The sequence below is a fragment of the Phyllostomus discolor genome, chromosome 10 (assembly GCF_004126475.2).
Source record: "Phyllostomus discolor isolate MPI-MPIP mPhyDis1 chromosome 10, mPhyDis1.pri.v3, whole genome shotgun sequence".
NCBI lineage: Eukaryota > Metazoa > Chordata > Mammalia > Chiroptera > Phyllostomidae > Phyllostomus > Phyllostomus discolor.
Window position 1 is genome coordinate 75,899,282 of NC_040912.2, and position 15,395 is coordinate 75,914,676.

General features: G+C 46.0%; 1 protein-coding gene across 3 annotated transcripts in view; it reads left to right on the forward strand.

The window, feature by feature from the left end:
• Window positions 1-15,395, forward strand: part of STRIP2 (striatin interacting protein 2) — a 38,964-nt gene that overhangs the window by 3,328 nt on the left and 20,241 nt on the right. The window contains exons 2-12 of one of the 3 annotated variants that reach the window (XM_028526123.2): window positions 2,886-2,955; window positions 6,283-6,357; window positions 7,290-7,424; window positions 8,968-9,088; window positions 9,848-9,916; window positions 10,113-10,219; window positions 10,862-10,989; window positions 11,933-12,136; window positions 13,393-13,628; window positions 13,892-13,957; window positions 14,674-14,737. In XM_028526123.2, the coding sequence (XP_028381924.1) occupies window positions 2,886-2,955; window positions 6,283-6,357; window positions 7,290-7,424; window positions 8,968-9,088; window positions 9,848-9,916; window positions 10,113-10,219; window positions 10,862-10,989; window positions 11,933-12,136; window positions 13,393-13,628; window positions 13,892-13,957; window positions 14,674-14,737 (1,275 nt within the window). The remainder of the gene's footprint in view (window positions 1-2,885; window positions 2,956-6,282; window positions 6,358-7,289; window positions 7,425-8,967; window positions 9,089-9,847; window positions 9,917-10,112; window positions 10,220-10,861; window positions 10,990-11,932; window positions 12,137-13,392; window positions 13,629-13,891; window positions 13,958-14,673; window positions 14,738-15,395) is intronic. The other 2 variants (XM_036010899.1, XM_036010900.1) reach the window with 2 other exon arrangements.

Below are 15,395 nucleotides of genomic sequence, written 5' to 3' on the forward strand. Positions count from 1 at the left end.
AGAAATGGTTTTCTCTTCTCTCTAGGGGTTCTAAAGAATTACTAAAAGAGAATTTACTTGGCACAAGTCAAGAGAGCCTCCTATGTACCTCGCTGTTCATAGCGGCACTGTTGACCTACCCTCTCCCAATGGCTTTTAGGTGTGAACTTCCCAACCTAAAAAACGAGGCTAGATAATAATAGTTTGCTTAATAAAAAGATTCTTAATCTACCAAAGGATTCACCTCAGGCCTCTTTCAGCCAGATCCACTGGTTTAATTGGTTCCCAGAGTCCTTGAGAAAGTTTGTGGCAAAATGAGGAAAATTCAGGGCATTGAAATGAGTTTTTCATAAAATATAGTTCAATGCATTAAAGGATGTAGGCAATTTAAAACAAGTGTTTTTCAAACTGTAAGGGTTGACCTGCAAGTTGAAACCTATATATTTTTAAAAAAATAGAATAGTAGAAAACATTACTGTGTGTGTATCACATATAGTAATGGTAAATGTATTTTGCTAAATTTTTGTCCCAGTTCACGTGTATATGTGTATGTTGGGACATGATTTAAAGTTTACTTATAGCTGAAAATGCTTGAAGAACTCTGCTTTTAATGAGTCCTTCCATTTTGGGGGTATTAAACTGTTCTTTTTAAAAATATTTTTTTTTAAGATTTTTTTTTAGGTCTTTACATTATCTGAATAAAATAACAATCTTATGTCATTCCCCACCCTCTACTTTTTTTTCCCCTCTGGTCTCTGTAATAGAGAAGTTAGGAAAAATTCTTGCTATAGTGTATTTCAACATGACTTGTCTTGTTGGCAGTGTAAATTGATGAAGTGGTTTTGGAAGATAACTTGTCATGTACAAAGAGCCATACAAATATTTATAAAGTTGAAGCACTGATTTGTTAATAAAAATTTATCCTTAGGAAAGATGCTAAATATGAGAAAAATTATAAGTGTATTACAGCTTCATGCTAAAAGTAAAGAAAAATTAAAAACAAATGTTCACAGTACAGAACTGGTTAAGTAAACCAATATATATCTGTCCACTTAACTGTTTAAAGTGATAGTGATAGTAATATGAGGAAAATCCTATATAATATAATATAAAAATTGTAAGTAGAATAACCACCTACATAGTTCTACCAAGTGCTAGGTGATGAGTGTTTTTCCCACGTTAACTCATTTAGTCCTTGTAATGGCACTATGAATTATCCTCATTTTACAGATGAAAAAACTGAGCATATCATTTTACAACAAATCCCTGACACCCATTCAGTTCAGTTCTGACACTACCTGTAGTTAGCTCAGTCCTCACACATTAAGGGCTCAGGGCCACAATACTGCTCCCCATTTCAGACACCAGCCACAAATGGAGTCCCCAGGCTATCTGCACTTTGGCCTAGACAACGACAAATTCAAAGGTTACCATAACACCCCCCTCAGGTTTGATAACTCACTAGAAGGACTCACAGAACTCAGAAAAGTGCTAAACTTATCATTACAACTTTATTATATAAAGGATACAACTCAGGAACAGCCAAATAAAGAGGGCCATAGGACACGGCAGGGGAGCAGGGTGGTGCAGAGCTCCCGTGCCCTGTTAGGGGCATCACCATCCTAGCACATTGGTGCGCCCAAAGCTCTTGTTTCATGAGAATTATGTGGAGTTGCATTACCTAGGCTTGGCTGATTAAACCTCTGGTCTTGTGACTGAAGTCAGTCTCCGTTCTCCTCTCTCCCTGGAAGTAGGGCCAGCCCCTCCTTTCAAACTCTCCTGGGGCTCAAGTGAGTCACCTCATTAGCTTAAACTCAAGTATGGTTGACAGGGCTCCTTATGAATAACAGACACTCCTATCACTTAGGAAATTCCAGAGGTTTTAGGAGTTCTGTGCCAGAAATGGGAGGAGGGTGGGGCAAAGACCAAATATATTTTTTATACCACAAGGAGAGGTTAAAGAACTTGTTCAAGATCACACAATATATGACCAAGTGTACCACAGAGCTGAGATTCAAAAATTTTTTTTAATATTTTTAAGGATTTTATTATTTATTTATTTTTTATTTTTTAAAGATTTTATTTCTTTATTTTTAGAGAGGGAAGGGAGGGAAGGAGAGAGAGAGAGAGAAAGATCAATGTGCGGTTGCTGGGGGTAATGGCCTGCAACCCAGGAATGTACCCTGGCTGGGAATCGAACCTGGGACACTTTGGTTCCCAGCCTGCGCTCAATCCACTGAGCTACGCCAGCCAGGAGGGAGATTCAAAATTTTAAAAATTCATATATATTACTATATACTGGTAGGAAATACCCCAAAATGCTTAAAGAGTTTAGTGGATTATGTTAAAATAATGTATACATACACATCACTGGAAATCTAGTCTTTAATACAACTGGAAGTGGAAATGCTGCCTTCTTTGATAACCCTAAAGTTGTGGGACATCACAGCTGAAGGGCTTCTTTTTGCAGACGAGGAACTATGATCCACAGAATGAGATGTGCCCGAAATTATACAGTGGGTTAATGACAGAGCTGAAGTAGAATACAGTTCCCCTCTTGTTTTTGTCCATCTCATTTTTCTAGAGGTCAGCTAGATGCTCTTCTTGTCTGTGTTTATGTAGATCAGATATGGGCACAGATTGTAGCTTTCCTATCTGTTTACGATCCTGGCCCTTCACCCAGAGTTTCTGACTCTGTATAGGAGGAATCTTCAGCCCCACCCTGCACTGAGCCTCAATTTTGGCTTGTAGGAGGTTACCTCTTTGGTGAAAGGCACGAATGGGACTCTCCTAGCTGCCTCCCTGATCTCACCTTGGCCTTCAAGAGAGGAAGAGGATGAAATGAGGGTATAATCTTCTTTTGCCAACCCTTTCCCCAAATTACCACAAAGATTTCTCCATTACAGGGATCTGTGGACTGCCCCACTCTGGAATTTGAATATGGAGATTCAGATGGGCACGCAGCAGAGTTGTCAGGTATGAGGTGGACGAGTCTATGGAGGGTGGAAGATGGCCTGGAGGGGAGGGGAGGGGCTTGTCATCTCCCTGGGCAGTTTGTGTGTTCTCAATAGGGAGCTATAGAACGAAGGCTGTTCTCTACATTCCCTCTTCTCTCCACCCTCCAGTAGCCAACATCTCGGTGTTTGCTGTCACATTTCTCTCTGTGAATTCTCCCTTGGCCATGCTATTCTCTGTTCTTTCATTCTGTCACTCTTTTCTGCTCACCCTTGTTTATTCTCTTCTGGTGCACTCTGGAATCTATTTTCTCTCCACCTTCTCCTATTTCCCATCTCTTCCCATATTCACCCATATTTTTGCACGCCTCCTCCTTTCTGCCACCCTCTCCTTCTCTGTCCCATCCTATCTCACTCCTGTTCTCCTCTACCTCCGTCTTGCTGCCTTCCCCCAACACCTACCCCTTAAGTAAATCTCAGCAATGTCTGAAGAAAAACTACAGACAACTGGCCTGCTGAGCAAGGCTGGGCATGTCTCCTACAGCGATCATAGCGGAGCTGTGCTAGGCTGCTTCTCTCTGGATTTCTAGCTTAAGCTAAATGTGATATCCTCACATTAAGGAACTCCATGTTACACGTACTGTGAATGCCAGTTATTAATAAATGAGCTTTGGGTGGAGATGGTGTGAAAGTTAACTATTCTGTCACATGGAAGTGACACTTTGAGACACGACTTTTTTGAAGAAAAGAGACAAATGTTTTTTTAAAAATTTCTTGTGAATAAGCACAGGGAATAAATTTTTGTGGTGAGTGACAGAAATAGAGAGCTAAGTTTAATACTGAACAAAGGATTAGAATCCAGAATGTGCGTCTGGGGGGTGGGAGGGAAGAGAAGCGGGAGAGGAGAGAACAGCCCAGGAGAGAAGTGGTCAAAGAGTACGAATAGGAATTCATAAAATAGAAAACCAGACGGCCAATAAATATATGAAAAGATGTTCAACTACTTTTGTAAATGAGGAAAAGCAAATTAAAGTAATGTGATATTATTTTACATTAATCAAATTGTAAAACTTGAAAGCCTGGGGTTGTGCGGGTGCAGAGAAATGAGTACCTGGATACACTGCTTGGCCTGAGAGAGCAGAGTGTGCAACTGGAAAGCAGTTTGGTCACATCTAGCAAAGCTGAGGGTGCACACGTAGTGTGACCCAACCATCTGGATGTACACTTTTAAAAAAACACTGGGCCCTGGCTGGTATAGCTCAGAGGATTCAGCGCCGGCCCTGGCTGGTATAGCTCAGAGGATTCAGCGCCAGCCTGCGAACCAAAGGGTCGCTGGTTCAGTTCCCGGTCAGGGCACATGCCTGTGTTGCAGGGCCAACTCCCCAATAGGGGCTGCATGAGAGGCAACCACACATTAATGTTTCCCTCCCTCTCTTTCTCCCTCCCTTCCCCTCTCTGTAAAAATAAATAAGCAAAATATTTTTTAAAAATTAAAAATAAATAAATAAAATCTTTAAAAAAATCAAAAACAAAACACTGGGGCTCAAGAAGGCATGTGCAGAGATGTTTATTGCAGCCATTATGGAAAGTGGAAAATGACTTAGTAAAGGAACAGATAAACTGTAGTATATCAATATATAGCCATTAAAATAACTGATCTATATCAATATGTTTCAATGTCAATAAAGATTAAAAACATAATGTTGCGGGGGAGAAAGAAGCAGTGACAAAATAATTCATACAAGGGTCAAACTGCTCCAACACGTGAGTCTAAAAGATGTTCCTACAAGTCCGGTTGCACACTTGTTTGAGAGCAGTGTCAATGAAGTGAATGGGTGTGTTCACCATGCTGTTCTTCTTGTAAAAAACTATGGAAAGACACATATTAAAAAAGGTTTATAAGAAAAAATAATTTATACAATATAATAGACACTGCTTGGGTTATAACAAACATTTAAAACAGAATGCTATGTTGCTTTCAGCACATACATATGTAGCAAAAAGAATAAAAACAGGTAAGTGAAGCACACACACCAACTTCATCGTAGCGGTTACATTAGCGAGGGGCCTGCGATAGACTGGAGAGGGCGGGAGCTTTAGGTGTCTGCAGCAAATGTGACAAGTGTTAATATTTGTTTAATCTGGGCAGAAGATAAACAGGTGTTTTATATATCATGTATATTTATCTGTATATGGAAGTTCATGATCCAAAATTTAAAAATAAACACAAAGTACCTAGGAGAGTGCCTCTCTCCCTTTTCTGACTGGGTTTGTGAGAAATAATGTGTGTGTGTATGTGTGTGTATATATATACATATATGTGTGTGTATATGTGTACACACACACATACATACACACACTATTATTTCCAATAATGACTGGAAATTTTATAAGTTTCAGAGATGGGACTTGCTTCTGGTCCCTCCAGGATTCTGGAACTCAGGAGTCAAAAAGACTCCCAGACAAGGTGTTCCTCACCTTGGGGCTAAACATAAGTGAATTTCTCTTTGTGAATTATCTGTGACCTGGTTAAATTTCCAGCAAGGGTCTCAGGGAACAGGGTTTTGAGGAAATCTGTCTTACCACCTATTTGATTTCTTGACGTCAGCCCTTTATCCTCTGTAGGATGAGGGTACTGGTATAATTGTCTGGAGTGTGTGAGTGTAGAGCAGGAAAGGAAAGGCTGTTTTTATTTCTCAAAGGCGCTCTGCATTTTGTACTGAGAGACTACTGTTAACAAAGTTAGACTTGCCTGGATACAGGTAGCTCTTTGGTAACCAGAGCTGTTCTACATGGTTTGATGCTATCTCTGCCCGGGTGGCTGTGGGCCTAAACTTCTCTACCCTTCGAGGAAACTCAGCAGGGAGAGAAGGAACTGGATCCAACCCCAAAGAGCCATCTAACACATATTCTCCAGCTCTCACTGCTCCTTGAATAGCATAAAGATCTGACCTTTACATTCCAGGAGTTGTGTTGCCCTCCTCTTCCCTAGAGGCAGGGCAGTCCCGATCTGGGCTGACTGCGGTTGCAGCCCTAAGAAACAGAAGTGATAACACGAAGCCCTCTCAGCCCCAGCCCTCCTCCTGGCCCTCACCAAATGTCCAAGCCTGCCTTCTCTGCTATAGCAGCCAGCTGGCAGGAGGAGGACAGGTTTGATGGTTTAATCACCCAGGGACACAAGTGGCTATTTTTAACTGCTCCAAAAGGGAGGGAGCTGGCTCTGGACTGAACCGGACACAGGAATGCATTGGGAGTTTTACCTCTTTCATGCTACTCTCTCTACTCCTCCAGGCGATTCTGTAAGGGCCTATTGAATGTTTGTCACTCTGTCCTTTCTTTCCTGCCACAGAGTTGTATAGCTACACTGAAAACCTGGAATTCACCACTAACAGGAGGTGCTTTGAAGAAGATTTCAAGACTCAAGGTGATCCCAGACCCTTATTCATAGAGACCTGCTTTTTTTCTCCATGATACCCCTGCCTGATCTAGAAAAAAAATGAAAACAAAGTATGGCCCTTCTTCACCCTCTCCATAACCATATAACTTCTTTATCCCTTCTTGCTTATGAGACAGAGTTTCCTATCTCTTATGGAATGGAAGCAAGAGAAGCCTGAGCTAGGTCCCTTTCCCCGATGTAAACGGCCAAGAGGGCAGAGAGATGGAGAGGTGGGGCTGCACTGGTGGCCTGGTAGAACCCTGTGCCTCGCCTAATCCTTGACCTCCATGTTCAACCCATTCTCCACTCTCAGTGGCATCTAATAATAATTTCATGTGTCCACACTGTTTCCTTACTTGCTCAGTGGCAATTCACTTTTCAGTTCACCAGTTGTGTGGTGAGTACTTGTTTTTTTAGAGATGCAGGAGGCAGGGGTGAAGGTGAATTTGTGTGTCTTCAAAGAGATTATGGTCAGATAGCAAAGGGGAACTGTGAACATCACAAAACTAGCTCAGGCATGGAGGAAATGGTAAGTGTCATAAGACAAATAAAGTGTCTTCAGGGACAGAGCTTCTGGCTGGAGCATTAGTGGGAAAGAGGTGATTTTGTACCTGATCCATAATGATGAACAGGAATTGCCTACGTAGGGAGACAGTGGGAACGCCTTGAAGAAAGGCAGAGAGAGGACAATATAGGCTGCGTGTAGAGGACAGAAGGGATGTGGAAGAAGATGAGGCTGCAGAGTGGGTTCAGGAAGAACTTCGTGAGTCTTTCACTTTTCCCATCCCTTATTTTTCTCAGCTAAATAAAGGAAGCTTTTGAAGAGGAAAGTTTGTAGGGGGCTGGACATGCCATCAGAAGCTTTCCCGGGAAGGGGAGGCAGCAGCTGGCACTGGACCCATGTGCCCGTCTGTCCCCAGTGCAGGGCAAGGAGTGGCTGGAGTTGGAGGAAGATGCCCAGAAGGCCTATGTGATGGGGCTCCTGGACCGGCTGGAGGTGGTCAGTAGGGAGCGGCGACTGAAGGTAGCCCGGGCTGTTCTCTACCTGGCCCAAGGTGAGTGACCGCTTTTTTGCCAACTTTAGAGGGGTGGAGATTAGGGAGAGAAATGGTGCTATCAGGAGTAGGATGAAGCAAGTTATGCTGGGAAAGCAAGGTCCCTGCCTTTCCTTTTTTAAAAAATTTGTATTTATTGATTTTTAGAGAGAGGAAGGGCAAGAAAGAAACCTCTATTTGTTGTTCCACTTATTTATGCATTTATTGGTTGATTTTTCTACCTGCCCTGATTGGGGATTGAACCCTCGATCTTGGCATATTGGGACAACACTCTAACTACCTCAGCCACCCAGCCAGGTCAAGGTCCCTGCCTTTCAAGGGCAGATCTTTCCTGTGCTAGGAATGACGTGGTGCTTGTGAAGATGTGGAGATGGTAGTAGGTACTGTTCTGGATCCCTTGGAATGGACCTTTATCTTACCAGGCATATCAGGATTTCTTATGGGTTCTTTTTTCCTTAACCTGGGCTGTAATTGTATTTGGAGACTAGCAAGAGGGTCAGTGTGGCCAGAGCTGATGATGTACTACCAGCTGCAGCTAAGCATGGAGGCTTTTTTTATCATCTGTGGCCTGGCCCCGGCCCTGAGGGAAGGCAGGGGCGTGCCACAGATGCACACGTGGACCCTCTGCATTGTTTCTTGTTGACATTTAGAAGGTTCAAGCCAAAATAGCAGCAGGAGTGGATGCTGTAATTTGGGGATTATCAGAACTCAATGAGATTAATCGAGGACAACTTTCCAGGAGAGAACTATTACCAGGTGTTAGAAGGAGAAATGAGATAGCTGAGCTGAAATAGTAAAAATAAACCCTGAGATTATAGGTAAGGGGCCTTTTGGCAGAAGTGACTATTGGGAGCTAAAAAACGATAAAAATCATAAATAGAGAGGAAAGAGAGTAGACATGGTATGAAGGGAAGACTATGGCAAACAAGGCAGTACCCACCCATATCTGTTGGGTCTGGTGCTATGACCAAAGTTCGGGTGCCAGTACCTTCATCTTTTTGCCCGAGGGCTTTCTCTGCCCCCACACAGGGCAGCCAGGAGCGCTAGGGAATTCATGTGCTGCCCTAGCCCAGCAGCGCTCATCATGACAGGGGCTAGTGGATGAACAGCCTGACTGCCTGAACCCTCTTGGGTAGGATGGTTGTGAGTGGTGTGTTTTACACTGTTTCCTGGAGTTTCCCCCATCCTGGGACTGAGCTCTTTGCTGCCTTCTCTTCCCTACCTCACTTCCCTTCTCTACTGATGATTTCTGGGATCAACCCCTAAATCAACTACTTGTACTTGAATTTTCATCTCTGGATCTACTTCTCAGGGAACTCAGACTTAAGACAGGCCATTAACAAGCACATTGGACCTAAACCTGGAGTCTGCCCTTCCTCTCCCCTGCCTTTTTCCGGGAAGTTCTAGGAGTCCCTTGCCCTACATTTGTCAGCCTCATTGTTGGGCAGGGTGTTGGAAGAGGGTCCTAAGATCACGGGGCGGGGTGGAAAGAACTGGGGTGCACTGCCCCACTCAACCCCTATGGCACTGTCTGGTCTTTTAGGCACGTTTGGGGAGTGTGATTCAGAGGTTGACGTGCTACACTGGTCCAGGTACAACTGTTTCCTGCTCTATCAGATGGGGACCTTCTCGACCTTCTTGGAGCTACTCCACATGGAAATCGAGTGAGAAGCCCTTTCCTTGAAGGGTGTCTCGTGTCCTGTGCTGGTTCCTTGAGCGTAGAGACCTCTGTGCAGAGCTGGGTCTGTTCGCACTCTGTCCAGAGCTCACGCTGACAGCTCCCCTTCGTCCAGCCATGCTTGCTGATACTCTGTTCTCTTCCCTGAGGTTGGGCTCATTGGCTGCTTCTGCCCCACTTACAGCTTCAACCCTGGGCTTCAGGGGCCTATTTTGGGTGGGTTGCCCTTTTACCCAAACACCTTCTTGGCTCAGCCTAACTCTGGAATCCACAAAGAAAACTCTGCTGGCTGAGAACATGACCCAGGAGGTACAGGACCAATTCCTATCGTGTGCCCAATTCTTTCCCTTATGGGTTATAGCCCTAGAGGAGGCCTGATCTGCTCCTATCACTGTAGTGAACCCTCATTTTGTCTCATGTCTACCGCCCAGGAGTTTCAGATAGGGTGAAGTCTGTTTATTATTCATCAGGTGTTGTTTAGCATCTATTTTGTATCCAGCACAACACTAGCCACAGTGGGGATTACAAGAGGAGTGGGTATCACAGGCTTTGCCCGTCCTCACCACAGATAAGGGTTTGCTGAGGCGGCGGAGGAATCCTATGCACTCCTGCACCTTAAACCAATTCCTTTATAGCTACATAGCCAGGGAATGGCAGGTACTGGTGTTTGTGTGCATGATCCGTGGGAACACAGTGAATAAAGAGCCCTTATGGGTTCTCATTCTCTCCCTCCTTCCCATGCAAGCAACAGCCAGGCATGTAGCAGTGCCCTTCGGAAACCAGCCATCTCCATTGCTGACAGCACAGAGCTCCGGTGAGTGGGGCCGGCCGTGGCATGGAAACGGGGGGTGGCTAGCAATGGGTTATTCTTTGCTCTAATCCCAACACACCCGGGCTGCTCGAAGTTGCTAATTCTACCGGGTTGGGCTCTCACAGAGACCATCCTTGAGGTCTCTGACAGGAGGCTTGGAGCTGCCTTGGGCACCTCTTGTGACCCTTCTATAACCCAGGGTGCTCCTGAGCGTCATGTACCTGATGGTGGAAAATATCCGCCTGGAGCGAGAAACAGACTCCTGCAGGTGGAGGACTGCTCGGGAGACCTTCCGCACTGAATTAAGTAGGTGGCATTTGGGGAAGGGTAGGGATGGGGGTCCCCAGTGGTGGATGGGAAGAACAGCATCTGTCTAAGGGAGGCAGGCAGCCTTTGTTTTTTCTCTTTTATTTTTTTCCAAATTAACATTCTTTCTTTTAGGGAAGAGATGTGGCACAGCAGGCACCAGGGCCTGCTTTGATTGCCCCTGTGCCTGTGAGCTAGGACCAATGACATGTCTTCTCTGTGCCTTAATTTGCTTGATTTAAATGGGGATAGGCATCCCTCTCCCATTCCATCATGAATCCCCCATGAAAAAATGAGTTGAGTCACCTTGCAAACTGAACTCTGTAAGTTGGTGTCATCAGAGAGGGATAAGATATAAAAGCTGATGGGATTTTTAAAATATATTCAGTGATATGAGAAAGTGAGTTGTGATGCACGAAATACATTGAGTCCTTCAGCCAGAAAGCAACATTATTACTGTTACTTTTACTTTGGAATCTACTCCATGCTTTGGGAGCTAAGCCATTTTACCTCCACTGCCTCACCTCAGGACCAGATATTTAGATTCTTCAGGGGTGGTGAGTGCATCCAAAATCAGGCTGGAGAAGCAGGCTTTCGGTTACTGCCTGCTCACTTTCTCCCTCGCCTCTCCACACCCTCCAGGTTTCTCCATGCATAATGAGGAGCCTTTTGCCCTTCTGCTTTTCTCCATGGTTACCAAGTTCTGCAGCGGCCTGGCTCCCCACTTTCCCATAAAGAAGGTCCTGCTTCTGCTCTGGAAGGTGGTCATGGTGAGTGTCTCATCCTCCTCACTCCCATCTCATGAGGTCAGCAGTGCCCTCTGCTACCTCTGATTCTTCTATTCTGATTCTGCAGGCAGGAGCTAGGCAGAGGACTAGGGCAGCTGTTAGCCAATGGAGGGGCAGCAGGCTGTCCTAGAGAAATCAGATGTTCTGCATCAAGCAGGTTAGCCATTTCTGTTGGACTGACAAGGGATGCCACTCTGTGAGTTAGGGCATCATGGCATCTCCCTCGGTAGAACCTGTGTTTTATGCCGAGAGCACTGGCTAAGAATTGGGAGGTCTGGCCTCTGCTCATACTGACTACCTTGGGCAACTCTCCGTGCCTCAGCTTCTGTAGCTATAAAACGTGGGGATTAGTTCCTGCCCGCTGCCCTCCATCCAGATAAATAAAGCATTCGCTTTTAAAAAATGAAGTCCTTGTAAGTGTATGGTTGTAGTTTAGTACTAATTATTCAACCAGATCCTTCATCTCTGGCTCCCACCCCACAGGAGTAGCTGAACAACACACCCTCATGGGCAGGCATCCCAGGGGGAACCGCCTGTTCAAGTTACCCAACTGCAAGGGACAGCTCCCCCTATGACTGCAGAGGAAGTTGAGTGACCAAGAGTTTAGTATCTGTATGTGTTCATTAAAGAGGGAGATAAATTTTCCTCTTTTTTCAGTGGAGGCCCCTAGGAGTTCCTCTCCTAGTTTCTGGTGATACTCTGAGCCCTGGGTCAGTAAATGATGCTTTATCCCGACCCCTAAGTTCCTCAGACTGGGAGAGCAACCACTTCGCCCCTTCCTGTTGTATTACTTCCTGACTAAGTTTGGGGTATGAGGGGACTGGAGGTTGTGGCTGTTCCTCCCCACCCGTGCTTTCCTGACCTTGCTCCCTGTGACTCCCTCCCTTCCTCTCTCTTCTTTGCCCCTTTCCTGTTTGTGCCTTAGTTTACCCTTGGTGGATTTGAGCATCTACAGGCTCTCAAAGTACAGAAGCGCGCAGAATTGGGCCTGCCGCCGCTGGCTGAGGACAGCATCCAGGTGGTGAAGAGCATGCGTGCTGCCTCCCCGCCTTCTTACACTCTCGATCTGGGGGAGTCTCAGCTGGCACCCCCACCCTCCAAGTTGCGAGGTCGTCGTGGTTCTCGAAGGGTACGGACTAAAGCAAACAGTCATGTCGTGACACTAGCTGTCCAAATATCAAGATTCTAAGCTGCTCCGGATGTGATAGGAAAGGACAGTAAATGACCAAGCCCATTGTGTCCCTCATTAGCCCTATGCCCAACCTGAAACCCTGGAGTCCGTACTTTGGCTTCTGTCCCCCAGCCCGGACCTATTCCTGGGCTGTCATCACGTAACATTGTAATATCACATTATAGATCCATGACTCGCTCCACAGTCATTGGCCTGGACCTCAGTGCCTGGAGGTGCTTAGCATCCTGAACAAGACTTAGTTAGGGTATAGTCTTGGGGATAGGGACCCAGGCACCTGACCAGGTCTCCCAGAAACTCCATGTGCCTGGGGGTGAGGCACTTTCCCATTTTCTCAGCAGTAAGAAGGTTTACTCTGAGTCAACCACTTTCTTGTCTGGCCGTGGACGAGAGACTTCCATTTGGGACATGAAAGGTTAGGGCTCTAGGTATAGTCTGCCTCTCTGGAAAGGTCAGAATGGCGAGCCGCACTGAGGCCTGACCGTGCTTGCACAAGCTTGCCTGCCTCATTTGCCTGGGTTCACCAACTACCGGTGTCAGGGCCAGCCAGTCACACTCAGCTAGCCTACATCATCTTCAGTGAGATTTTTTTAAAACCTTTATTGTTTTGTTTTATAAAGTAATGCTTACTCATTATAGAAAACTTGGAACAAATATAAAATGAGAAGAAGAGAGGAAAAAAATCACCCACAATCTTAACAACCAGAGGCAGGGACTGTTAACTTTTTGGCCTATTTCTGTCCAATCTTTTTCTTTTTGTGACAAAATTTAAAATTCCAAACTCGCTTCCCTCTGCCTAGCAGCAAGCTTCTGTCCTCTTCTTCCTCAGCCAGCCAGCTGGTGTATGCCCACAGAAGGCAAACTAATTAAATGTTCACCTAAGCAGAGCATAATTAGGAAGGAAAGCGCTGGAGTGGGGGGTAGGAGAGCCTCTGTTCTTTCTGAAAGCTGAGTTGCTACAACTTTGGGATGATCTGTGTTCTTTCCCTGTCTGTGGCATGGTTGTCTGAAAGCTGCTTGTCCTGGCACTGGGCCGGCGTGGGCAGTAGGGTCAAGGTGGGAAGGGGATAGTTTCACAAAGGCTGGGTTCTCATTCCATGTTCACTGAAGTCTAAAAGCCTGTGGGAAAGGGTTGGCCTCAGATGAGGATGCCCAAGGTGAGACTCTGCATACCTTCCCCCCACCCCCACCCCCAGCAACTCCTCACTAAGCAAGACAGCCTGGACATTTACAACGAAAGAGATCTCTTTAAGACTGAGGAGCCGGCCGCAGAGGAGGAAGAGGAGTCTGCTGGCGATGGAGAGCGAACCTTGGATGGAGAGTTAGACCTGCTAGAGCAGGACCCTCTCGTGCCACCTCCACCCTCGCAGGCGCCCCTCTCTGCTGAGCGGGTGGCTTTTCCCAAGGGCCTACCCTGGGCCCCAAAGGTCAGGTAGGTGTGATAGAACCAGGGACCCCACGCTTTGAGGTTTCAGTCACTGAAGACCCAGGGTGGAGTGGTCTGTGTTTTCAGTATGTATATAGTACAGGCTGGGAGTCCGAATTCCTAGATTTGAAGTTCTCTTGGTTGGCTGCTTTCTTCCCCCACTGTTCTGATCCCCCATTTGGAGAGGTGGGGGCGCCAGAAGGCTTCCCTCTCTCAAGGTTTGCTTTTCTTCCCTTCTTTGGGGTTCGTCTCTCCAACCATCCCCTCAGACAGAAGGACATTGAGCACTTCTTGGAGCTAAGCAGGAACAAGTTCATCGGATTCACTCTGGGGCAGTAAGTGACAGATGGTCAGAACGGCTGTAGAGTGAGTGGCTCTTACGGGGCCAGAGGAGTGGGTGGCTTGGAATGAGAGATTTTGCCCAGCAGTCACAGTGCAGCCTAGAGCTGCTAGGCCATGGGCAACTCCCAGTAACTGCTTTGGGTTCTTTCCATCGAAGTTTCTCCTTCTGGTTTCCTAGAAGAACTTGTATGCTATTAGCCAGTGTAAGGCCTTGAGTGACAAGTCATTTCCCTCTTAAGCTTCAGTTTCTTCAAAGAGTGTTGGGTTACATGGTTCCTAGGGGCCCTTCCTGCTCTGATGGGCCAGAATTCTGTGAAGAAGAGACATGGCCAGAATAGATCCAGTCTTCCCTACCTCCTCACCCTCATGAATCCTTCCCACTGGCCTCTACAAAACCTAAGAAGGCATTGTTACTGGTGTTTTACTTCCCAAAGTGTCACTGGGCTACGTGTCTTTTTAAGTAGGAACCCACCAGCCCCAAACAAAGTGAGTCCTCAAAAGACCATACGTACAAAAATCCTAATTTCAGGAACACTTACGTGTACCATTCCTTCTGTGTCAGAAAGCAACGATGGGGGGCCTGGGAGCTTGCAAAGAAAGATCTTGGGTACCAGATGCTGAAAGTGGTGTGGACTGTGTGACTCCAGGGGGTCTCAGTAATTCTCTATACATTTGAAGCTTGTAACCTGGTGTGTCTTGCATTTCACAGGGACACAGAAACCTTGGTTGGATTACCCAGGCCCATCCATGAGAGTGTGAAGACACTAAAGCAGGTGAGCACGCAGTCTTCAGGCTTAGGGAGCCATCAAGGCAAGTTTGACTAGTGGGGTCCTGGTACTGGGTGGGGCTCTGCTGCCAGACATGTTCTGAATCTATTATTCTACTTTTCCTGGAGGCGTTTTGTCCAGAGAGAGAGAGATTGCATCTTTCCCTACTTGCCAGTTTCCTACATTCAGATAGATGAAAAAGTTATTCCTTCTTCTCATTACTTGTTGCTCCTTGCACCTTTCTCTCTCTCTTCCCATTCCTCGCTTCCTTTCCTCTCGCTTCTCTCTGCCTGTAGGACACTAGCTTCCAAAGACCCAGGACTGAGCAGCAGGCTACTACTCCACATCTAAACTGTGTGTGAGCACAAAGATTAAGAGTAGTCACCTCTTGCACAGACCTTGAATCCTTTGCTACCCCATCATCATCACTCCACATACACATACACATGCAGCAGAACCTTCAGGGCCATGGTCCAGGGGCAAGGCCCTATTCCCGGCTTCCCCTTGCATTTCAGTTGAAGGTAAATCCTTAGGTGTTTGCTGCTCTTCAACAAATTGGAAGCATGGAACAAACAGACATACTGTATATGAAGCACATTGCTCAGTGTTAGTGATGCAGAAGTGAATTAGACTCCTGCCTTCAAAGAGTTCATGGCCTATTTGG